Source organism: Bos taurus, chromosome 13 (genome assembly GCF_002263795.3).
Source record: "Bos taurus isolate L1 Dominette 01449 registration number 42190680 breed Hereford chromosome 13, ARS-UCD2.0, whole genome shotgun sequence".
Lineage (NCBI taxonomy): Eukaryota > Metazoa > Chordata > Mammalia > Artiodactyla > Bovidae > Bos > Bos taurus.
Genome location: NC_037340.1, coordinates 64,317,478 through 64,342,631, shown reverse-complemented (window position 1 = coordinate 64,342,631; position 25,154 = coordinate 64,317,478). Strand labels below are relative to the sequence as shown.

General features: G+C 39.5%; 1 protein-coding gene across 4 annotated transcripts in view; it reads left to right on the top strand.

Annotated features, from left to right (window-relative positions):
* The window catches only part of TRPC4AP (transient receptor potential cation channel subfamily C member 4 associated protein), a 69,245-nt gene that overhangs the window by 31,560 nt on the left and 12,531 nt on the right, over positions 1–25,154 (top strand). For 3 of the 4 annotated variants that reach the window (NM_001206830.1, XM_025000699.2, XM_059892677.1), the window contains 4 exon segments: positions 386–514; positions 5,271–5,478; positions 12,587–12,772; positions 24,663–24,829. In NM_001206830.1, the coding sequence (NP_001193759.1) occupies positions 386–514; positions 5,271–5,478; positions 12,587–12,772; positions 24,663–24,829 (690 nt within the window). 4 annotated transcript variants of the gene reach the window in all.

Sequence of the window (25,154 nt, the reverse complement as noted above, 5' to 3'; positions counted from 1 at the left end):
TTGGAGTGGGCACTTTAGTCACAAGTCACAAGTGACTAACCTGTGACTAACCTGGAGTAAGATTGTCCTGTCTCTTAAATTCAAAATTTAAAAGGTGCTGCTGGCCATATAAAACTTGGCTTACTAAGTGCTGGTTTGTAGCGCTTGATTTAAATACTAGGCAGATACTAGGTTAAGAACCTATGATGGATATTATTTAAAAACTCCTCCCCAGAAAAAAAATGCATTCATACAGTGTTTTATATATAGTTGTAGGAATTTAAGGTCTCAGCTACAATTCCTGGTATAGCATGGAATTGCTTTTCCATGTCTGGAGGGGATATTTTGCCCTTTATGTTTTATTTTGTGATTTTAACCTGTTCTGTCTTTTCTTCTCCCCTGATAGACGGAAGGGGTTACAAAGCGTTTGGCGGAAAAAAATGACTTTGTGATCTTCCTGTTTACACTGATGACGAGTAAGAAGACATTCTTACAAACAGCAACCCTCATTGAAGATATTTTGGGTGTTAAAAAGGTGAGCTGGGTCCTCTGGCTGGTGCGTGACCAGGTGGAGCAGAATGTCTCAGACAGCTGTACATGAGTGATATACAAGAGCTCTTTTAAAGAAGAATTTTTGCCATATTCCTTATAAATACTTAAATATATTTATAAATATATAATATTATAGTATATGCTAACAGAATATTTATATATAAACATATAAATACTTAAAGATTTTAAAATACTTAAATATATTTAAGTAACACAAAAAAGTTATTTTTTTGTGTTGCTTAAATATATTTACTAGGTTATGCTCCTTATAACAGGTCTTAAGTGACTATAAAACTTAAGACAGATTGAAATCAAACTAATTATAAAACTCAAAAGGACAAATTGACGTGAATTTAATGTGTCAGCTATTGTTACTGTGCTGAAATCAAATTGTCCCTCAATTATTATGATGCAGGATCTTTTTCGCATAGCTCTTCTGCTGTATGCTGTGCAGGGACTCCGTTTTGCTACCACTTCTCTATATTTGAACTGTTGTGAAGCTTTCTTATGGTGATGTTTGACTTTCACTTGTTACATTCACCTGTGTTTTTTCTCATTACTCTTCAGCAGTTACTTTTAATTGACACCAACCATAAGAAATAACAAATATGAGCACTGAAATCCTGCTACTTGGTCTTAAGACGAACTTTCAAATGATGCAGAATATGCTTTTCTTAAAAAAAAAAAAAAGGCAAACTGTAATCGAAAGCACTAAATTAAAAACTTGTCATCAAGCACTCACAGACCTCTCCAGAGGTCTGTAGACATGTTAGAGAAGCACTGTATTAGATTTTTGGCATAATGCTTGTTAGAACCTGGTTTTCTTCCCCCAGTCTGTGTCAGTTACAGTTGGCAGATTTCTTTTACTACTGAGGAGGTGGGAGTTAGCATTGCTCTTAGAGTTGCTGTTGCAGTGAAAAGAGCACCGTGTGCATTGTAGAGATCCCCGCTTTCACTTCTGTCATCCTGCTGCACTTTCCCCAGGCTCTGCTTGTCATTGCCCAGGCCAAAGATGCACAAGTGACCCATTGTCTGTAGGAACACACTGGAGATGTGTGCAGGTCCCAGACAGACCCTTTGTTCTCTTTGATGAAAAGGCTTTGTTATTTTTCCAATAATTGTATGTTCCAGTTTGTGAGAAGGGGCTTCCAAGGCGGAAACTCCAAATTCCCTGACAATCTCAGCATGAGACTCTGGGATTGCTCCTTCATAACTTTGCCTCCTTGTCCCTTGTGTGCTCTCTCCCCTCTCATACTTTTCTGTGTTGCCAAAAATGGTGATGAGTTTTGCTAGATGTTAGTTGGAAAGAATAGACACCTTAAAGAGAGTGGGAACACAAGCCACAAACTGGGGAAAGATATTTGCAACTCATTCAACTAACAAAAGATTGGTATTCAGAATTTATCATGAGGAATTCCCTGGCACTCCAGTGGTTGGAGACTCTGAGCTTCCACTGCGGGGGGCACGAGTTCAATACCTGGTCAGGAAACAAAGATCCCACGTGCCTCATGGTACGGCCAGACAAACAACAAAAAAGACCAAAAGCAACAATAGAATTTATCGTGAATTCTTACGCATCAGCAGGGAAGAGACAGTTGGCCCAGTAGAAAAATGGGCAGTGATAGGAACAAGCATTTTACAGAAGAGAGACAGATGATCCATAAATAGAAGATGCTTAACTCCCATGAGAATGTGCATCACTGCAAACGTATTACTGCGGACACCTTTTTGTATCAGTGGAGTAAACCTATTTTGTTTTCTAGTTGAATATGCGCCTTCCCTGTGACCCACACCTATGGAAGCATTTCCTTGAGGACTGAGGCACTAGTATCGTGGCCTAGGTCACCTGTAACCTGTGCCCAGGCATGCTTGTGGGGAAGCTCAATTCCAGGACAGTGATTCTTTTATTTATTTATTTTTGGCTATGCTACGTCTTCATTGCTGTGCAGGCTTTCTCTCGTTGCAGCGAGCAGGGGCTGCCCTCTAGTTGCAGTGCACAGGCTTCAGTAGTTGCAGCACGTGGGCTCAGTAGTGATGCTCGCAGCCACTAGAACACAGGCTCAGTAGTTGTGGCACAAAGGCTTTTAGTTGCTCCATGGCATGTGGAATCTTCCTGGACCAGGGATCAAACCTGTATCCCTCACATTGGCAGGCAGATTCTTAACCACTGGACCACTAGGGAAGTCCCCAGAACAGTGATTCTTAGAAATAAAAACACTAAATTGAAGCCACAAGGGTGTGAAATCAATTCAGTGGATCTACCAGCTAATAGAAAAGATCAAAATGTATTGTGTAAGGGTAACTCAGTTTTTGTTTCATGTGTATACACATATTTATGCATTCACCTATGTATATTTGCTAGGTTGTGATGGAAAATTTATTTTTTACTCTTGAATATTGTCAGAATGGTTTGGAAGCCACTGCCCCAGAAAAACTTCTGCACCTGTGCATCAAGAAACACATAAGAACGTTTAAAGCATTATTGATTAAGAGCCTGAAATCTGGTGTCTCTGATCCATCAACAGGAAAATGGATAAATGTCCTCTATTCCCACAATGGGATATTATACAATGAATGTTGCTATAAGCAGCAACATAGCCAAATCATAGAAATTATTGATAGAAGTCAGTCAAAGAAGATGGTCTATAGTATATCATTTTTACAAAGCTCAAAAATAGGCAAACTCAAATTATACAAAACTTTTTTCAATGAAAAAACAATAATAAAATTCAGAATAGCGGTTACCTCTGGTAGAGAGGCAGGGAAATGTGATAGAAGAGGCGCACATAGCTGTTCACTTTGTTTTACTTTGTGGCATATATTACACCAAGTATTAAATAAAAATTAAAATGTAACCCAAACAAGTGCACCTGAAGAGTGGGAGGGCCTGGGTTGTAACCCTACACCCTAAGTTAGCCAGGGCTAGAGGAACTGATGAGCTGAAAGTTTTCAATAATAACAATAGCCAACATTTATTGTTACTATTGTTACTGAGAAGCAAAGGTGGAAGAAATTGTTCTCAAATACCCCTCCACAGACAACCAGAAGTGGGAGTAGGATTCAGGAGGGCTTCTAGGAATCATCTATTTGTTCATGACATGTTTATTGAGACCCTCACTACCAGGTTCTATGCACTGAAGCTCTGGAGAGAAGGTAAGACACACCTCGCCCTCAAGACAGTGTCAGTTTATTTGGGAAATTATTTGGGAATAGAAAACTTCGTGTGATATGTGCAGTGATAGAGAAATACCCAATCCAGTGAAAGTTGAGTAAATTTATGGGATGAGGGGTAGCAGGTGTTATCTGAGGAATGTCAGGATGCTTCAAGGAGAGAAACTCATGTGATGTGTGTGCAACATTTGTGGCTCTTAAGAAAGGAAATGAGAATATAACCAGATAACAAAAAGCATTTCATTAAACTCAGTACTCACTCATGATAAAAGCTAGGAATAGAAAGAAAATTCCTTAAGGTGATATTGACTATCTGTTAAAATTTACAGCAGACATCCAACTGAACCTGGAACTTTGGGAATACTTCTATTACAGGAAAAGGGGAGAATGTCTACTGTCATTTACTCTCGATAATTGGTTACATAGGCAGGTACACAAGGAGACGCCTTTGGGAATGTTCATTGCTAATTTGTTTAATAGTGAAAAGTTGTAGTCCACCTTAACACACACATATTGTAAAAGGAGAAAGATTGAATAAATCATAGGGTAAAACAGTGAGAAATGAATAAAGCAGACTTATTTGTATCAATAAAGTTAAATTACAGTGTTGACTGTGAAAAATAGGGTATAATATGTCAATCACACTGGATGCAGAACAAAACTATATTTTTGTTTATTGAGGTATAATTAGTTTCAGGTATACAGCTTAGTGATTCAAAATTTTAAAAAATTATGCTCTGTTAAAATTTATTTTAAGAATTTATTTGGCTGCATCTGGTCTTAGTTTTGGCACATGGGATCTTTTGTTGTGGCACATGGACTCTAGTGTGGTGTGCAGGGTTGATAGTTGGCGGCATGCAGACTTGGTGGCTCTTAGGCATGTGGGATCTTAGCTCCCTGACCAGGGATCAAACCCTCATCCCCTACATTGCAAGGAGGATTTTTAACCACTGGACCACCAGGAAAGTCCCTAGGTTATACTCCATTTAAAGTTATAAAATACTAGCTGCATTCCCTGTGCTATACGTTATATCTTTATTTTATACATAGTAGGTTGTGAACAATAACATGTATTTTTGTGGAAATATTTGTAAGTGTGAACGTGTAGAAATAATAGAGTTCAAAGTAATGGTTACCTCTGAGGGGAAAGAAGTGAAGGCTACTGGATAGGGACACACAGGGGCATTCACCTATGTTTAAAATATTTTATGTCTTAAAAAGAGAACATCTGTGGCAATTTCTTATTCATAAAACTTGAATGGTAGACTTTTTTTTTTAAGCCAAAATGGGACATATGAGCAAAGGTAGAGAATACAAATAGTGGCTCTCAAAGGGTTTAATTCTCAAACCAAGACTGCTAGGTAGATTAGTTCTGTTTAACAAATGAGAAAACAAAGATTTAAATTCCATGACTTACTTAAGGTTGCACAGCTGCAAATTGCAGGAGCTGGGATTTGAACCTAAGTGGTATAAATACCAAGCTCCATTCTCAGGGGAATGCAGTAGAGCGGCACATTCAGTCTCAAATGAACTGAGCATGGGAATTGTTTTGTTTGTGTCTTTTGTAGGAAATGATCCGACTAGATGAAGTCCCCAATCTGAGTTCCTTAGTATCCAATTTTGATCAGCAACAGCTTGCTAATTTCTGCCGGATTCTGGCTGTCACCATTTCAGAGATGGATACAGGGAATGATGACAAGCATACACTTCTTGCCAAAAATGCTCAGCAAAAGAAGAGCTTGAGCTTGGGGCCTTCTGCAGCTGAAATTAACCAAGGTAAACTCTCTAAGTTGTCAGAATTTTGACACTGTAGCACTGAGATCCCTTCCTAAATCTTTTCTTTCAGTATTTCTAGAGATTTGACTCCCATGTGAGGGCTCCTTGGGTCCACTTAGACTGTGTAAAATTTGTGTGTATCTGTTCATTATTTTGGGGGACCAAGTCCATAGCCATCAGATTTTTTAATAGTTCCAGAATTTCAAAAAAGTGAAGCACCATTATTTATCAAAATTAAAAGTACATATATCTTTTGTTCCACTACACTTTTTCTGGGTCTTTATGCTATATGCAAAAAATCTTTGGTCATTACTTTGCTGACAAAGGTCAGTCTAGTCAAAGCTATGGTTTTTCCAGTAGTCATGTATGCATGTGAGAGTTGGAGTATAAAGAAAGCTGAGCGCCGAAGAATTGATGCTTTTGGACTGTGGTGTTGGTGAAGACTCTTGAGACTCTCTTGGACTGTCCATCCTAAAGGAAATCAGTCCTGAATATTCATTGGAAGGACTGATGCTAAAGCTGAAACTCCAGTACTTTGGCCACCTGATGCAAAGAACTGACTCATTGGAAAAGACCCTGGTGCTGGGAAAGACTGAAGGCAGGAGGAGAAGGGGATGACAGAGGATGAGATGGTTGGATGGCACCACTGACTCGATGGACATGAGTTTGAGCAAGCTCTGGGAGTTGATGATGGACAGGGAACCCTGGCATGCTACAGTCCATGGGGTCGCAAAGAGTCGGACATGACTGAGCTACTGAACTGATACTGACTGATGCTATATGCTATGTGTGTGTGTATATATGTGTGTGTATGTTTCTCTGTACAGGGAAGATCCCCTGGAGGAGGGCATGGCAGCCCACTCCAATATTCTTGCCTGGAGAATCCCCATGGACAGAGGAGCCTGGTGAGCTACAGTCCATGGGGATGTGAAGAGTCAGATACGCCTGAAGCGACTTAGCACTTGTGTATATACACACACACACACACAGAAAGATATATACAGTCATACATTAGAGAGACTGGAAGTTCAGTTCCAGTATCTGCAGCACTGTGAGAAATACTGCAGTAGAGTCACACAAACTCTTTGGTTTCCCAGTGCATATAAAGGTTATGTTTACACTCTACTTAGTCTATTCAGTGTGTAATAAGAGCACTATATCTAAAAAAAAGTACATACTTTAATTAAAAATATTGCCTAAAGTGCTAGCCATTATCTGAGCCTTCAGAGTTATAATCTCTTTGCCTCAGTGTTGATGGCTGCTAACTGATCAGAGTGGTGGTTGCTGAAGCTTGGGTAGCTGTGGCAGTTTCTTAAAATAAGACTGCAGTTTGCTACATGGATTGACTCTTTCATGAATGATTTCTCTGTAGCAGGCAATGCTGTTTGTTGGGATTTTACTCATAGTAGAACTTACTTCAAAATAGGAGTCAATCAAAAAAAAAAAAAAAAATTGGAGTCAATCTTCTCAAACCCTGCTGTTGCTTTATCAACTAAGTTTATGTAATATTCTTAAATCCTTTGTCATTTCAGCAGTCTCTTTTTTTATTGAAGTATAGTTGATATACAGTGTGTTAGTTTCTGCTGTACAGCAAAATGAATCAGTTATGCATATACATACATCCACTTTTTTAAGACATTCTTTTCCCATATAGGTCATCACAGAATACTGAGTGGAGTTCCCTGTGCTATACAGAAGTTTCTTACTAGTTATCTATTTTATATATAGTAGTGTGTGTATGTCAATTCCAGTCTTCCAGTTTATCCCTCCCCCGCTTCCCCCTTAGTAGCTGTTAAGTTTGTTTTCTCCATATATGACTCTATTTCTGTTTTGTAAATAAGTTTATTTGTACCTTTTTTTTTTTTTACTTTTAGATTCCACATATAAGGGGTATTATATGGTGTTTATCTTTCTCTGGCTTACTTCACTCAGTATAACAATCTGTAGGTCCGTGTTGCTGCAAGAGGCATTATTTCATTTTTTATGGCTGAGTAATACTTCATTGTGTATATGTACCACATCTTTATCCATTCATCCATCAGTGGACATTTGGGTTGCTTCCATGTTCTGGCTATTATAAATAGTGCTGCAATGAATGTCCTGTTGTATGTATCTTTTTGAATGATGGTATTCTCCAGGTACATGCAGGGCTTCCCTTGTAGCTCAGTTGGTAAAGAATCTGCCTGCAGGGCAGGAGACCCGGGTTTGATTCCTGGGTTGGGAAGATACCCTGGAGAAGAAAATGGCAACCCTTTCCAGTATTCTTGCCTGAAGAATCCCATGGACAGAGGAGCCTGGAAGGCTACAGTCTGTCGGGTAGCAAGAGTCAGACATGACTTAGTGACTAAACCACCAGATATATGCCCAGGAGTGGGATTGCAGGATCTGACTGGTAGCTCTGTTTTCAGTTGTTTAAGGAAATAGAGGTATACATAGTAGTCAGCTTTGGCTACCATAACAGGATAGCATAGACTGAGTGGCTTAAACAACAGAAATTAGTTTCTCACAGTTTTGGATGCTACAGGTCCAAGATGCAAGTGCCATCGGCAGCGGTTTTGGTGAGGCCTCTCTTCCTGACTTGCAGATGGCCTCCTCCTCACTGTGGCCTCAGTGTGACCTTCTCTCTGCACATGCACAGAGAGCTCTGGTGTCTCATCCTCTTAAATAAGGATACCATTCCTGTCAGATTAGGACCTCATTTTATGATCTCATTTAATTACCTCCCTAAAGACTCTGTCTCCAGATACAGTCATGTTGTGGATTAGACCTTCAACGTAACAATTTGTGGGGGGACACAGTTCATTCCATTATAGTGTGGAAGGCTAAAGTGTGTAGGATGTTGCCAAAAAGTTTTTGTTTTGTTTCTAATAAACTGTGGCTGTGAAATAGTTTTCTTGACCAGCAAAATGATGATTTATCTATCTTCCTGCCCCTCAGTTAATAAAAATGTTAGAGCACTTTATAGGCTGCTCAGAAACTACCAATTATCTCTTCTGTCGATTCAGATGGAAACAAATGGATCCATCTGTGGGGAAAAGGTCTTTCAAATTTTAGTCAGAGATGCAAATAAAGCCTCAGGCCTGGCAATTATCAATTTATAGGTGACACTGAGATGAGAGGGGCTGATTTATACAACATGTGAGCTAGAATGGAATTCAGAATCCTCTCAGAGATCTGGAAAGCAGGGCCTCAACTGCAGCAGAAAAATTTACAGGAATATTTTGGAAATACTGATGTTTTAACAAATAAGAGAGACAAGGTCTGCTTTTGCAGAAATTATTGGAAGTTGTGGATGTTTTAATTTTCAGCTGGTTTAACATTAGCCAACAGTGTGTGTGGTAGCTACTGGTAAAGCTGTGAGAAGTACAGATTGTACAATGCTGGGGTTGCCAGTCCCCTGAGATTGTGCATAAGTTGGTGAGTAAAGTGAGGCCAGTGAGTGTTTTCTGAGAAGAGACTCCATAACTTTGATCAGCTTTCATCATCAGAGAATCCATAACATTCATCAGAGATGAGTGACTAACAAAAGCTCAGGACCCTGTCGGGTGGGAATCAGTCTCAGAATCCTAAATACTGGGCAGGTCACATCTGAATGGCTGTGTTTAGTGTTCAGGGTGTGTTGACTAGGTCTTAGGAACTGCCCTCCGAGGAACAGTTAGGAAAACTGGAGCTGTTTACCTGGAGAAAGAAAATGTGACTAAAAATCCATGTTTTTGAAATTTTTCAAAATTAGAAATTTTTAGAATTCAAACTTATCATTTATTTTATTTTTTGTGGGGGGAAATCTACAGTTGTGTTTTTTTTTTATTCACAAACTACAAGATGAATAGCAGGTATACAGCAGAAAGTTTGTTCTCCTCCCAGTGGTGACGTATCACCAGTTTCTCATCTGTCCCTCCAGAGATGCCCAGCCACGGGGGTGGAGGAGGGAATGAGAGAAGACTGGCTCCTTTCTGGTTGTACTGATGATGATGTAAAATAAGCACCATGCTGCCTCTGACTCTTTTCAGATAACTTTATCTTGCAAAGCATCCCATCCCAGTACATGTAGAATTACCTGATTCCTTTTTACAAGTGGGTAGCCATTGTATGGGCGTACCGCAATTTATTTAATTAGTCCAGTGTTGATGGAAATTTGGTTTCCCTCGTCTTTGTTCCTACAAATAACATCTTTATGTATAGAGTTTAATGTGCTGGATATTTGCCTTTTAAATGTTGATAGATGTTAACAAATTTACCTTCCATAGAAATTACTAGTTCACCTTCCCACCCTGTATACCCTTCCCAGTATAGGGCTATTTTAGATTTCTTGATATTTGTCAAACTTGATAAGTAAGAAATGGTATCTCAAAAGAAACAAATGTAAAAACAAAACCAAAAAATTCTATCCCAGTATATTTTTGTTACTTGATGTGAAAGTCACATTAAAAAACCAACCACTTAGTTCAGTGACTTATAGTACCTTTGCAGTTTGTGCGGCCACCACCTCCATCTAGTTCCAAACCATTTTCCTTATCCCAACAGGAAACCCTGAACACATTCAGCAGTTACTCCCCAGCCCCTCTCCCCGCACCCCGTGCTAAGCGGCCTTAGTTGTGTCCAGCTCTTTGCGACCCCGCCAGGCTTCTCTGTCCATGGGATTCTCCAGGCAAGACTACTGGAGTGGGTTGTCATTGCCTTCCTCCAAGGGATCTTCCAGACCCAGGAATCAGACCCCTGCATCTCCTGGGTCTCCTGCGTTGGCAGGCAGGTTCTTTACCACTAGCGCCACCTGGGAAGCTCTATTCCCCCCAGCCACTGGCCATCATCTGCTTTCTGTCTGTGGATTCACCTATTCTGGGTTTTTCATATAAATGGATTTTAAAAATGTGTGACCTTTTGTATCACATCTCATACCTTTTTCACTTATCATGATGTATTTGAGGTTCATCAGTGCTGTTAAATGTCAATGTTTCATTCTTTTTTCATTCTTTTTTGTGTGTATATAACAAAATTTATAATTTTGTTAAATACACAGAAAATTTATACACATTACAAAATGTGTATCTATTGATGGACATTTGGGTTAGTTACACCTTTTGACTACTGTGAATAGTGCTGCTCTGAACACATGTATTTGTTCGAGCACCTACTTTCACTTCTTTTGGGTATGTATTGGGTTGGCCTAAAAGTTCATTCAGATTTTTCTGTAAGATCTTACAGAATGAATACTTAGGATGGAATTGCTAAGTCACATGGTATAATAATTCTATGTTTAACTTTTTGAGGAAAAGTTAGTTTAAATATAGTTTTATTTCATCTTTGTTAATGAAGTCATACATTATTTTATAGTCAGTCACTAATTTGTAGAGGATGGAAAGAGGGCTAAGATGATTTGCCAATTTCTGCTGGGACTAAATTCATATGACATAATCCTCCTAACTAGTTATTTTGTTTTTATTTATTCTATTTTTAAAGAACTTTCTTTAAAGTTGTATTCTTCTAGGATTTATTTTAAAATTTTTTGTTATGGGACTCTTCACACATATAAAAGTAGAGACATGTATCTAACAGTATAATGATCCCTGTTTACGTATTACCTGCCTTCAGCAGTTATCAACTGATGGCCTGTCTTTGTCTCTACCTTCCTTTACTCCTCCCTTCCTCACTTTGGATATTTTGAAGCAGATCCCAGACGTTATAATATTTCACCTGCCTATATTTCAGTGTTTCTATAAGATGGTGATTCTTGAAACACAACTCTTAATACCATATTATACTCTCCCAAAGTAATATTAATATCTTGATATTTTGAAATATCTATTTGTTAATTTTTTATTAGCTGTTACATTTTCATGGTTCAGAAAATTACAAATTCAGAGAGGTGTTCACTGTAAACTTCTCCTCACACTTTTCCCAATGGCCATATTCTCTTTGCCTTTGGCAACCACTCTTTTCTGTCCTTCCAAGATTTAGTATATCCACAAGCAAATAGGCACAGACATTAGCTTTATTTTAAAGAGGGTTAATTTTTAGAGCCAAGATTTGAACCTGAATTCCCTGCCTTCAAAGTTTATTACGCTGTTTATGCTGACCAGAGTTTCTGTCCTACTCATCATGGTGAGTACAGTGGGACTGGTGGAAATGGGAATTGGGTGGTTAAGCTGCTTTCTTTACCTTAAAAAAAAAAAGGACTATCATTTTTTCTTCCGGGTGTGTGTGTTGTAGGAAAATCAGATAGTTAAGTAATTTTAAAAGAAGTATTTGTATCCTTTCCTACTTAGGAACAGCCACAGTAAGTACTTTGGTATATATCCTTCCATTCTTCATGTGTGTGTATATATAATGTGCATATTTTAAAGAAGAAAACTTTAAAATTTAAAGACATTGGGCTTAAGCCAAAACAGTTTAATAATTTACTTCTTTAAGAAGTAAATTAAACACCTCTTTAGAGTTGCTATATAGACATATGTGTCATTGTTTGTAGTATGTGTGTATTGTGCTCCACTGCATGGATATATTGTATTTAATCGATATGCTGTTAATGAACATATAGTCATCTGTGACTTTCGCTGTTATAGAAACACCAGTGAACCTCTCTCTACAGATATCTATCTATCTATCTATCTGTAATTAATTATTTCTTCATGGTGAATTCACAGAAATGGACCTCTAGCTCAAAGACAGAGAGAAATACAGGGTTTAAAGGTTACTCCAATTTATCTTCCCACCAATTGATATGAGAGAGCCTGACTCCCTGCACCTGCTAAAATTGCTCTTATTTCTCTACCTTTATTACTGTTTTACCTTGGGTGGGCATTTCATTTTAAAAGGAAGTTCTAACTGCTGTCAGCTTAAGAGTCATTCCTCTGGGTGGGATGCAGGGAGTGGGAGGCAGGCTCAAAAGGGAGGGGATATATGTATACATAGAGCTGATTCAGGTTGTTGTACAGCAGAAACTAACACAACATTGTAAAGTAATTATATTCCAATTTAAAAGAAAAAACCCCAGAATTTTCACTTAAAAAAAAAAATCATTCCTCTCATGCAGGTGAGGATCTGGTTGTCTGTTGAGAGCTGTAGTACTGGTTTCTGTGGTCACATTTCTTCTCTTGTTTTTCCTCGGCAGCGGCCCTCCTCAGCATCCCTGGCTTTGTCGAGCGGCTATGCAAGCTGGCAACTAGAAAGGTGTCAGAATCAACGGGCACAGCCAGCTTCCTGCAGGAGTTGGAGGAGTGGTACACGTGGCTGGACAATGCCTTGGTGCTAGATGCCCTGATGCGAGTGGCTAATGAAGAATCTGAGCACAATCAAGGTACCCGGGGCAGGTCTCCTGAGAGGTGGAGAGTGTTCCTGTGGGTTCCTAGAGCCATTCTTGACCTCTTTTCCAAGGAGAATAAGTTGAAATTGACTCAAAAAAGAATCTCCCTCAGGGCGGTCCTGAATCATGATTGTTCAGATTTTAATAGCAAATGACAATTTCTTGGAGCTCCCTCAAAGCAGACCTGATTTCAGGGACAGGACCTTTATTACAGAACCCAAAGGACCAACTGGAAAACCATTACCAGAACATTCTTAGCAACCCAGAGGATCTTTCTCTGTCTCTGCTTCTTTCTACACATTTCTTTAGTCTTCTCCGTTCTCCATTCTGATGAGTATGCCGCCTGGAAATGTGTGGACTCCTAGTCTCAGCTTCAACTTCTCGGTGAACTGCTCTGTTTTAGATGAGGTACTCAACCCAAAGCATTTGACTCTGGGGTCAAATTGTACAAATACAGGAATTCCCACTGGAATCATGCAGATAAAAGTGAAGGGAGGAGTTTCATTCCTGGGATACACAACAGCAGCAGCAACAGACATCCATATAAAGTCTGTGGAAATTGTTCTCAGAGCATGCAGCGAGTAGGGAAACATTTCTTCCAGAAAAAATCTACTAAGATTGGGAACCTTGAGAGCTTGTGATGCTGGAATTTCTACTTGATGCAAGTTCCACTGTAGGCAGGTGTGGCCAGAAAGACAGGGCTCTCTCAGCTCCCAGATAAGGATACAGAATCTCCCTGGGAGGGACAGGCTCTCATTCCTTCTAGCTCCAAATGGAAGAGGCTGAATTCTTGATGAATACAGCCACGAGGGCAGAGGTTCCTTTCCTTCTCCCTTCCTTTCCCTTCCCATTGTACAATGTGTTGATTTCATACATTTATGTATTGTAAAATGATTACCACTGTAGCCTTAGCTGACACCTCTATCCCATCAGATAATTAACATTTCTTTTTTTCTGGTGAGAGTATTTAAGATCTACTGTATTAGCAACATTCAGGAATATGATAATGGTATTATTAGCTATAATCACCATCTTCTCTATTGGACACCCAGAATTTATTTATCTTATAACTGGAAGTTTGTGTTCTTTAACCAATAACTTCTCATTTTCCCAACTCCTAACCACTAGTAACCACCACTCTGTTTCTCTGAGTTCAGCTTTTTTTAGATTCTACATATAATTGATATTATACAGTATTTGTCTTTCTCTGACTTATTTTACTTAGCGTAATGCCAGGGGCTCCTTCCTTCCACCTACCTCCATACCGTATTCATAGCTCAGAAGCTTGCCCAGTAGACCAAGAATTCTGTGGCCCTTATCACCTTGCCCCAGTTCACTTGTGGAACAAAGGTTCCACCACATAGAGAGAGGCAGGCTGAGAAGACAGTGGAGGCTATCAGTCCTGCTCAGAGTAGTAGCACTGAGATTTTGCCAGGCGGAGAGGTAATAGGTAAGAACAGAATGTTGGGAAGTTTGAGCTCAAGGTCATTCTCAGAAACAATGTAGATTTTTTAAGAAAATAAAAGGACTTATTTTTAATTGAGAAGTAAAAGTCAAACCATATGCCAGCTAGTTCCCCAGAGAACCAGGGAAAGAGGTGGCTGAGAAGAGCTTAAAACTGAGGTCACAAGAAACCTCAGTCTCAAAAACTACCCCTGCATGAATTTAATTGAATCAGACTCTGGAGCAATTTATGCCTCAAGGCTTTGTCAAAAACAGTAGAGTGGTCAGCTAGCAATTAGTGGAGCCTGACAGCTGAGTTTCGTATCAGATGAGGCAGAAAGTTTAACAGAGAGATGAGGGAAAGATCCAGACAAAGAGAGCCCTGCTAAAACACTGTCATCCAGGGACACATGCCCAAGGCTGGCAGAGGGGCTCATCAGTCCTCAGAGAAGCAGACTTGACCACAAATGGCTAGGCAGGTCACTAAACAAGAAAACAACAAATCAGTCCTCAGAGAAATAGACTTTATCCCCAAGTAGCTAGGTAGGTCACTAAACAAATAAACAAGAAAACAACAAATCAGTCCTCAGAGAAATAGACTTTACCACAAGTGGCTAGGCAGGTCACTGAACAAACAAGAAGACAACAACATGCCCTGAAAGGAAGAAGGGGAATCAGCCTCAAGAGTTGCTATAATATTTACCCAAAATGTCTGATGTTTAACAAAAATTGAGACATCCAAAGAAACAGGAAAATATGACCCATACATAGGAGAAAGCAGGCAAAAGAAATTGCCTGTGGAAGAGCTCAGATGTTAGAATTAACAGAGACATCATAATTATAGTCAAAGAGCTAAAGGTAACTATGCTCAAGAAGCTCAATGAGTCATCAAATAGAGAATATTATTAACCAGATAAAAAAAGTCAAAAGGAAGTTCCAGAGATGAAAAATACAATAACTGGAATGAAAAGTTCACTGAGAGAAAGGAACAGAAAATAATATTCAAAGAAGTAGTTGCTGAAAACTCCCCAAATTTGATCAATGTATACACATCACATCCAAGAAATTCAAAGAACTACAAGTAAATAAACTCAAAAGAATTATACCCAGGCACATCATAATGAAAATGCTGGAAGACAGAGAAAATCCTGAAAAATATTTAAGCAAAGCAAATAGCTTAAAATAGCAAGAAAGAAATGACTCATCATGCCCAAGATTATCTCAATAAGATCATCAGAAATGATAGCAGCCAGAAGGGAGTGAAATGACCTACTCAAAGTGCTGGGGAAAAAAACTCAGCCAAGGATTATATCCAGTAAAACCTTCTTTCAGAAACGAAGGTGAATCCCTCAAGGCAATAAAAATAAAAACAAAAATAAACAAAAGAGACCTAATCGAACTTATAAGATTTTGCATAGCAAAGGAAACCATAAAAAAACAACAACAACGAAAAGACAGCCTATGGAATGGGAGAAAATATTTGCAAATGATGCAACAGACAAGGGCTTAATCTCTAAAATATACAAACAGCTCGTACAGTTTACCAACAATACTACTACTACTAAGTCACTTCAGTCCTGTCCGACTCTGTGCGACCCCAGAGACAGCAGCCCACCAGGCTCCCCCGTCCCTGGCATTCTCCAAGCAAGAACACTGGAGTGGGTTGCCATTTCCTTCTCCAATGCATGAAAGTGAAGACAAAGTGAAGTTGCTCAGTCGTGTCCAACCCTCAGCGACCCCACGGACTGCAACCTACCAGGCTTCTCCGTCCATGGGATTTTCCAGGAAAGAGTACTGGAGTGGGGTGCCATTGCCTTCTCCGTAACAATAAAACCCAATCAAACAATGGGCAGAAGCCTTTAATAGACATTTCTCCAAAGAAGACATGACAGATAGCCAGTAGGCCCATGAAAAGATGCTCAACATCACTAATTATTAAGGAAATGCAAATCAAAAGTTCATTGAGTCCCACTTCATACTGGTCAGAATGGCAATCATTAAAAAGTCTATAAATAATAAATGCTTTAGAAGTTTGAAGGAAAGGGAACTCCCCTACACTGTTGGTAGGAATGCAAGTTGGTGCAACCACTGTTGAAGACAAGGTGGAGGCTCCTCAGAAAACTAAGAATCACTGTATGGTCTAGCAGTCCTGTTCCAGGCATATAACCAGATGAAACTGTAATTCAACAGGGTACACGCACCCCTGTTTACAGTAGACAAAAACACGGAAATAACCCAAATGTCCATCAGCATATATTAATGGATAAAGAAGAGTGGTATGTACACATAATGGAATACTACTCAGTCATAAACAGGAGCCAGTAATGCCATTTGCAGCAACATGGATGCAACTAGAGATTATCATATGAGTGCAGTAAGGCAGAAGGTGAAAGACAAATACCATAGGATATCACTTAATATGTGAAATCTAAAATACGACACAAATGAACCTATCTACAAAACAGGAACAGACTCAGAACAGACTCGTGGTTGCCAGCGTTGGGGGGAGGAAGGACTGGGGGTTTGGGATTAACAGATGTAAACCATTATATACAGGGTGAATAAACAAAAAGGTCCTATGTAGCACATGGACCTGTATTCAATATCCTGTGATAAACCATAATAGAAAGGAGTATTTTTAAAAAGAATGTCTGTACATGTTTAACTGAGTCACTTTGCTGTATAGCAGAGATTGGCACAACAATGTAAATGAACTATGCTTCAATTAAAAAATTTTCTTTTAGTGAAGGTGAAATAAACACCTAGATAAACTGCCTAGATAAAGAAGAACTTAGGGAATTTGCTGCTAGCAGATCTCCCTTATGAGAAATACTGGCTGAAAGCAAGTGACCTCAGCCAGTAATTCAGATTCACACACCAAAAAAATGCAGCATCAGTAAAGGTAATTATATATGATTATAAAAGACAATATAAGTGCATGTTTTTCCTTAACTAATTTCAAAAGCAGTTGTGTAAAACTGCGTTTATAATTATATTGTTGAACCTATAACAAATAGAAAAGTAATATATTTGACAATAACAGATCAAAGAAAGTGAGTAGGACCAAAGTTGTGTTGGAATAAGGAAATTGTTACAAGATAGTAACCCAGGAATTGACAGGAATCTGAAGAAAATCAAAATGGTAAATAAAGAGGGTCATTATAGAAAATTATAAATATTTATTCTCCTTTCTTAGCTTCTTTAATTGACATACAATTTTATGAAATAATTATACAATGTTGTGTAACAAGGTATTGTATAGTACATTGTATTGTTTGGTTTTCAGCATATGTAGATGTAGTATGCATAATAATAATAGCACAAAAAGGGAGGAAAGGGACCTATGAGAGCCCTGGAGTTAGTTTATTTTTAAACTTTACAAATTGTATTAGTTTTGCCAAATATCAAAATGAATCCGCCACAGGTATACATGTGTTCCCCATCCTGAACCCTCCTCCCTCCTCCCTCCCCATACCATCCCTCTGGGTCGTCCCAGTGCACTAGCCCTGGAGTTAGTTTAAATCTAAAAAAGAGTCTGTCAAGATGTATATGGCAAGCAAGCCCTGTAGTGAATGCTGACATAGTAACTTTAGAAATATAGTTAAAGGAATTACATTGTTACACTAGAAAATATTTACTTAATACAATAAGTGTTAACGAAGAACTAGGGGAATACAAGTGAGCTTTAACAAGACAAAAAGTAAAAGGCAGAAGTACATTCAATTTTGTCAGTTAATAACGTTAAATGTGAATAGATTGAACAATTCATTCAAAAAACAGATTGCCATGTTGGGTTTTTTAAAACGATCCATTATATGCATGCTACAGGATACACAGTTTCTCAAAGGTAGAAATAGGTTGAAAGTAAATGATAGAAGTGTATCATGCAGAAGATAACCATAAAAAACTGTAATGGCTGTACTATAAGAGAGACTTTAAAAACAAAAAAAAAGATATCAGAGATTTATAAGTAGATTTTATAGTAAATCTATCGAGATTTAGCAGTTAAAATCACATATGTGTCTAACAACAGAGCCAAAAATAAGTAAAGAAAGCAAAAACTAACAGATTTGAAGAGAGGAAATATAAGTTTGAAATATAAGTTCAACATAATAGTTGGAAACTTTAATAACCCAGTTTCAATAGTGGGTAACTATATAGAAGATCAACAAGGAAATAGAAGACTTGAGCAACACAGTAAGCCACCTAGACTAAATATGTGTGTATATATATATATATGCACTAAGCCCTAAAAAAAATTCAGAAAACTTAAAAAAGGATTAAAATTGTAGCATATATACTTCGATCACAATGGAGTGACATTAGAAATTAATGGTAGAAAGAAATTTGGGAAATTCACAAATGTGTGGAAGTTAAGCAATCCACTTCTAAATAATTGATGGTTCAAAGATAAAATCACAAAGAAAACTAGAAGGTACTTTGAGATGAATGAGATGAAATGAAAATGATGGCACAACATACCAAAATTTACTGAATTTCAACTAAAGCATGCTTAGAAATTTATAGCTGTAAATGCCTGCATATAATATTTCAAAAAAATAACCTAACTTTCTGCTTTAAGTCATTGAACAAAGAAGAGCAAACCACATTCCCAGAGCAGACAGATGGAAAGAAATAATAGGATTGAATTGGAAATTAATACAGAATAGAAAAACAACGGAGAAAATCCACAAAACCAAGAGCTGATTCTTTGAAAATATCAGCAAAATTGACAAATCTTTAGCTGCACTGATTAAGCAAAAAAAAAGAGACAAGATTCAAATTACTAAAATCAGGAGTGAAAGAAGATATATTATAACCAACCTTACAAAGATAAAAGGACTATAAGAGAATACTATAAACAACTATATGCTAATAAATTAGATACCCCAGCTGAAATGGAAAAATTATAAGAAAGACACAAACTCCTACAACTGACTCAAGAAGAAATAGAAAATCTGAACAGACCTATAACAAGAGATTGAATTAGTGATGAAAAACTATCCCAAAACAAGTCCTGGCTCAAAAGGCTTCACTGGTTAATTCTACCAACCATTTAAAGAAGAAGTAATGCCTGTACATCACAGACTTCCATAAAGTAGAAGAGGAAAGAACATTTCTTAATTCATTCTGTGAAACTGTATTACCCTGATAACAAAACCAGAGACATCACAAGGAAATTACAGACTAACGTAACTTACAAACGTATATGCAAAACACCTCAACAAAAATACTAGCAAACCAAATACAGCAACAAAAAAGGATTATATACCTGATCAAGTATATATACATGACTAAATGGAATGTATGCAAGGTTGACTCAGTATATGAAAGTCAGTTTAATATGCCACACTGATGGAAAAGGGACGAAAACTACATGATTATTTCAGTAGATGCAGAAAAGGCATTTGACAAAATCCATCTTAAGATAAGAACATTCCAAGTGGGAATGGAAAAGAAATCCTCAACCTGTTAAAAGGCATCTAAGAAAACCCACAGCCAGTATTATAACACTTTATGGCCAAAGACTGATAACTTTTCTCTCACTAAGATTAGAACAAGACAAAGATATCTGCTCTTACCACTTCTGTTCATTGTACTGGAAGTTCTGGCTAGGTAGTTAGGCAAGAAAAAGAAAGAAAAGGAAGAAGTAAAACTGTCTCTAGTCACAGATGACATGATCTCTTATACCTAAAGATCCACTACAAAACTGTTAAACCAATAAACAAGTTCATTCAACAGTTTCAGCATACAAGATAGGTATACAGAAATCAGTTGTGTTTCTGTACAGTAGCAATGAACAAACCAAGAATGAAATTAAAACAATTTCATTTAAAAGAGCATCAGAAAAGAATAAAATACTTAGTGACATATTTAACAAAGAAATAGAAAACTTACACTCTGAAAATTAGAAAACATAATTGTTACTGAAAGAAAACCTAAAAAATTGTGAAGAAAGCATTTGTTCATGAATCAGAAGAGTTGACATTATTAAAGTAGCAGTAATTCACACCTTGATCTCCAGGTCTGTCTAAAGATTCAGCACAGTCCTTGTCACAATCCCGACTGACTTCTTTGCAGAAATGAACTAGTAGGCCTTCAAATTCATTTGGAAATGCAGGAGGCCTCAAATAGCTATGGCAGTCTTAAAGAACAAAGTAGGGGACTTCCATTTCCTAATTTTTCAACTTAGTACAAAGCTATAATGCTACTGACCTCAAGAGATATACACAATGAAATAGAATTGAGAATTCAGAAATAAATGCTCACTTATATGGTCAGTTGATTTTCAACAAGAGTGCCAAGACCATTTGGCTGGGGAAACAGTAGTCTCTTCAGCAGATGGTACTGGGACCATTAGATATCCACATGCAAAAATGAAGTTGGACTTCCCTCCCCTGCCACCTCACGTCATATATAAAAATGAGCTCAAAAAGATCAAAGACCTAAATGTAAGAACTAATCCTTGAGAACACTTAGAAGAAAACAAGGATAACTCTTTAGGACTTCGGATTTGGTCGTGGTTTCTTTCTTGTTGTGGTTCAGTCATGTCCGACCCCTTGTGACCCTGTGGACTGTAGCCCACCAGGCTCCTCTGTCTGTGGGATTTTCTTGGCCAGAATACTGGAGTGGGTTGCCATTTCCTTCTCCAGGGGATCCTCCTGACCCAGAGATCAAACCTACATCTCCTGCGATGGCAGGTGGGTTCTTTACCACTGAGCCACCAGGGAAACCCTAGTGGTTTCTTAGATGATGCCTAATACAGGCAACCAGATGAGAACTAGGTAAATTGGACTTCATTAAAATGAAAATATTTTGTGCTTCAAAAAGCAACATCAAGAAAAGGAAAAGCCAGAATGGGTGAAGACTTTTGGACGGTAGAAGACAACATTTTTGCAAACCATATATCTAATAAGGGACTTGTATCTAGAAGATATAAAGAACTCCTACAGCTCAATAATAAAAAGACACCCATTTCAAATTATGGGCAAAATATATGAATAGACTTTCTCCAGAGATGATACAAGAGTAATCAGCAAGCACATGAGAACATTATCAACATCATTAGCCATCAGGGAAATGCAAATCCAATCCAACAATCAGATATCCCTTCATACCCACTGGAATGACTATCATCAAAAAGACTGGTAACAGGTGTCCTTAAGGAGATGGAAAAATCAGAACCCTCATTCTCTGTTGGTAGGCATGCAAACTGGTACAGCCACTATGGAAAACAGTCTGCAGTTACTCAAAAAGTTAAACATAGTTTTTGTATGACCTAGAAATTCCACTTCTAGGTATACACCCAGGATACATGAAAATATATGTTTATACAAAAACTTACACATGGATGTTCATAGTAGCAGGTTTATTATAACCAAAATACAGAAACAACTCATATCTATCAACTGATGAATGGATAAAAAAATTAATATGTTTTATATAATAGATTATTATTCAGTACTGATACATACTGCAGTCTGAATAAACCTTGAAAACATTGTGCTGGAAACAAAAAACGACAAGTTGTATGATTCCATTTGCAGAAAGAGACAGAACATAGTCTAATGGATGCCTGGGTTTCTAGGGGCTTGGTGAGAAAAGGGGAGTGGCTGCTAAAGCAAATAGGATTTCTTTGTGGGGTGATAAAAGTGCTCTAATGTGGATTGTGATGATAGCTGGATATTCTGTGAATATATTAAAGACCAGTGAGTCATATCCTTGAAAGGGATTAATTGTATGGTATGTGAATTATAGCTTAAAGCTATTTAAGTTAGTGTGCTCCAGGGTACAGTATAGATGTATGGAGGATCATACCCACTTTAATCAGTGTTGTGGAACTGAAGAGATCTGTAGGGAAGGCCAGGCCTCTTAAACTAGTTTTCCCATCCTCATCCTTGGGAATTGTCTTGTTCCTGCACACTGGCTATTGCTTTGAGGCCTGCGTTTGTTGAAAATATTTATCCTAGAGAGTTTCTTATGAGGCCTTTGCAAACCAGGCAGCAAAAGTTGTCAGTGACTCAGAAGAATCCAAGCTGCCTGCATCTCTTCACAGGTTCATTACTGAGGAGGGCTCCTGTGCCACCCACCACACCTGCTCCTTCCACAAAGGTCCTCTCCCGCAGTGCCCCCTCTCCCCCGCCACAACCCCTGGTCTAGGTGATGAGGACACTGAGGCACCAGAGGCTTCACAGCACCCTGTGGGTGTGCAGCAGAGGTGTGGTTCTGCATGATAACTCATCAGATTCTCTTTACCAATCAGTTGACTCTGAAACTGTTCTGGGAGCTGGGCCAAGGAGTCCCAAGACATAAAATTGAGTAATGATGGTTTTTCTCCCAACGTGTAAGAAAATATATGTCAGTAAATAGCATTTTCTCAATTAGATTTTCTTGAGTAAACTGTTTCTTAGTTTTTGCCTACTGCCACTTTAGTTGCCATTAAGAGCTTGCAGATTACAAGAAAGAAAACAAATAGCAAGCAAGCATTAACTGAAAATCCCAGAGTTAGTTTTTTACTTCTGTTTGACACACACTTGTATGTAGGGTACATATGCTTGGCAGTTTTTAAGCACTTTTAATATATTAAGTCATTTAATCTTTGCAACATTGGTAATAGATACTGTTGCCGTTGGGCTTCCCTGGTGTTGCAATATTAAAGAATCCTCCTGCCAGTGCAAGAGACAGGAGAGAGAAGATGCAGGAGATGTGGGTTCAATCCCTGCCACAGAAAGATCCCCTGGAGCAGGAAATGGCAACCCACTCCAGTATTCTTGTCTGGAAAATTCCATGGACAGAGGAGCCTGGCGGGCTACAGTCCAGGGGGTTGCAAAGAGTTGGATGCAACTGAGCAACAGCACACACATTGTTGCCATTACTCCTGTTTTATAGATGAGGAAGGATGCTGAAGCATAGGCATGTCAACAGATTTCCACAAAGCCACCTAACAGTCTGGCTCCAAGTCTTTAGCCCCTGTGCTGCAGTCGTGCTTCTTTCAGCATCTGGTCGTCTTCCAGCTTATATATTAGTGATGTTTAACATGGCTGGAAAAATAGTTCCAAGTCCATGAGGTGGAGTAAGTTAGGTTCTTGTGACATGATATCACCATACAGAAATCATAACTGTGAGTGCCTCACCTGGGTATATTTTAGCACCACTGCTCTATAACAGACAGATTTTCTGGCCTTTTCAAAAGGCTCCAGGGCAGCAGTTCAGTAGGAGTATGAAAGGACCTCCTTTCACCTTAAAGATGAGAAAAACTAAGAGGAAGTAAATCCTAAGGTCTCCTGACCCTGAGCATTTAAAATAATAGGGACCGAAGAGTGAGACTTCCCAGGTGACTCAGTGGTAAAGAATCCACATGCCAATGCAAGAGATGTAGGTTAGATCCCTGGGTCTGGAAGATCCCCTGGAGAAGGAAATACTCCAGGAAGAATACTTCAGTATTCTTGCCTGGGAAATTCCATGGACAGAGAGCCTGGCGGGCTACAGTCTTGGGGGTTGCGAAGAGTCGGACACAACTGAGCACAGCACAGCGCGAGTGAGGCTTCCCAAGAATCAGGTTCTGGGCTTTTTGTGTCCTCCTCCACTGCACAGGGTCTCCAGCTGACTGCTGCAGTACTCCTGTTCTCCCCATTTACAGAACCCTTGAAAGCCTGACGAGGAGGTGACACGCCCAGGGTCCCACAGCCAGCCAGTAGGTTGTCGTTCCACAGCCCTCAGTCTTCATCCCTTTGCTCCGCCACGCTCCTGAGAGTACCCTCCGCTGTGTGACTCACTGAGACTATTTTGTTAGTGGGGCAGTGGGGTAAATGGTTTATCTAAAGCCCAGAACACAGTGCTTGACACAGTACAACATAGCTGTTGCCGTCACTGCTAATAATGAAATCCGGGGAAATGAAAATCTGCTAGTAGGTAATATGTTCATCTCCATCTCTAGTATCGATTGTGATGCCTCCTCTGCCTTAGGAAAGTTCCCTTGGCTGAGCGATAGGAGGAAAAAAGTCTTTTAAAAAGATCCCGTTTCAGTCCTTCAGCGGTGCCCCCTTGTGGAATCTCGGCAGAATGACCACATATTCAGTCATTTGTGACCTGAAGAGAATTTGACACAGTTTCCTGCTGGACGTGTGTCTGGGTGCCTTCTGGCGGCGGAGGTGGGGTGAGGGGTCCAGATGAGGGCAGAGAATGGGTTAGGGTACTGCGTGGGCTGTGTCAGAGCGTTAAAAGCGGATGGGGTAGAATTGCAGAGTCCGTATTTCCTACCGTCTAGTTACGCGTCTAAGCTTCCCTGGTCCCTGGTGGCCTGACGTTCAGAGTCTCCATCACAGGCCTGGGGCCCAGTCTAATGGCTGTCCCCTCAAGTCTATTCAGAGCAGGTTTGAGGGGCAGAAACGTGTTTCCTCACGCGCGGTGACTGAAGCCTGTCTCCTGGTGGCTGTGCCAGCCTCCATTGTGTTCCCTCCGCCAGGGGCTTCTGAGGAGAACAGCCCGCCTCACAGCTCCACCAGGACTCAGCTGCCTCAGTCGATGAAGATCATGCACGAGATCATGTACAAGCTGGAGGTGCTGTACGTGCTGTGTGTGTTGCTGATGGGGCGCCAGCGCAACCAGGTGAGGCCCGCCCAGCTCCGGGCCGCGGCGCTGGCAAGGTGCTTCCCGCGGATGCGCGCAGCGCGCCGGCGTCCTGCTCGGCTGCCCCCACAGCGACTCTGGCCCTGGCCCAGCAGCGCGAGGAGTCGCGTTCCTCAGCCCTGCAGTCTGGTTCCAGAGCCCATTGTCCTCCCACCGCACCGTACTGGGGCGACCTTTTTAGACAGAGCTCTGGGGCCCCAGGCAGAAGTGGGTGACGTAGCCATGTTACCTGTTACCCGACCTTGTTAATACACAGGGTAAAGGGTGGGTGTCTGCCCTGCAGATGCACTGGAGGACTTGCCAG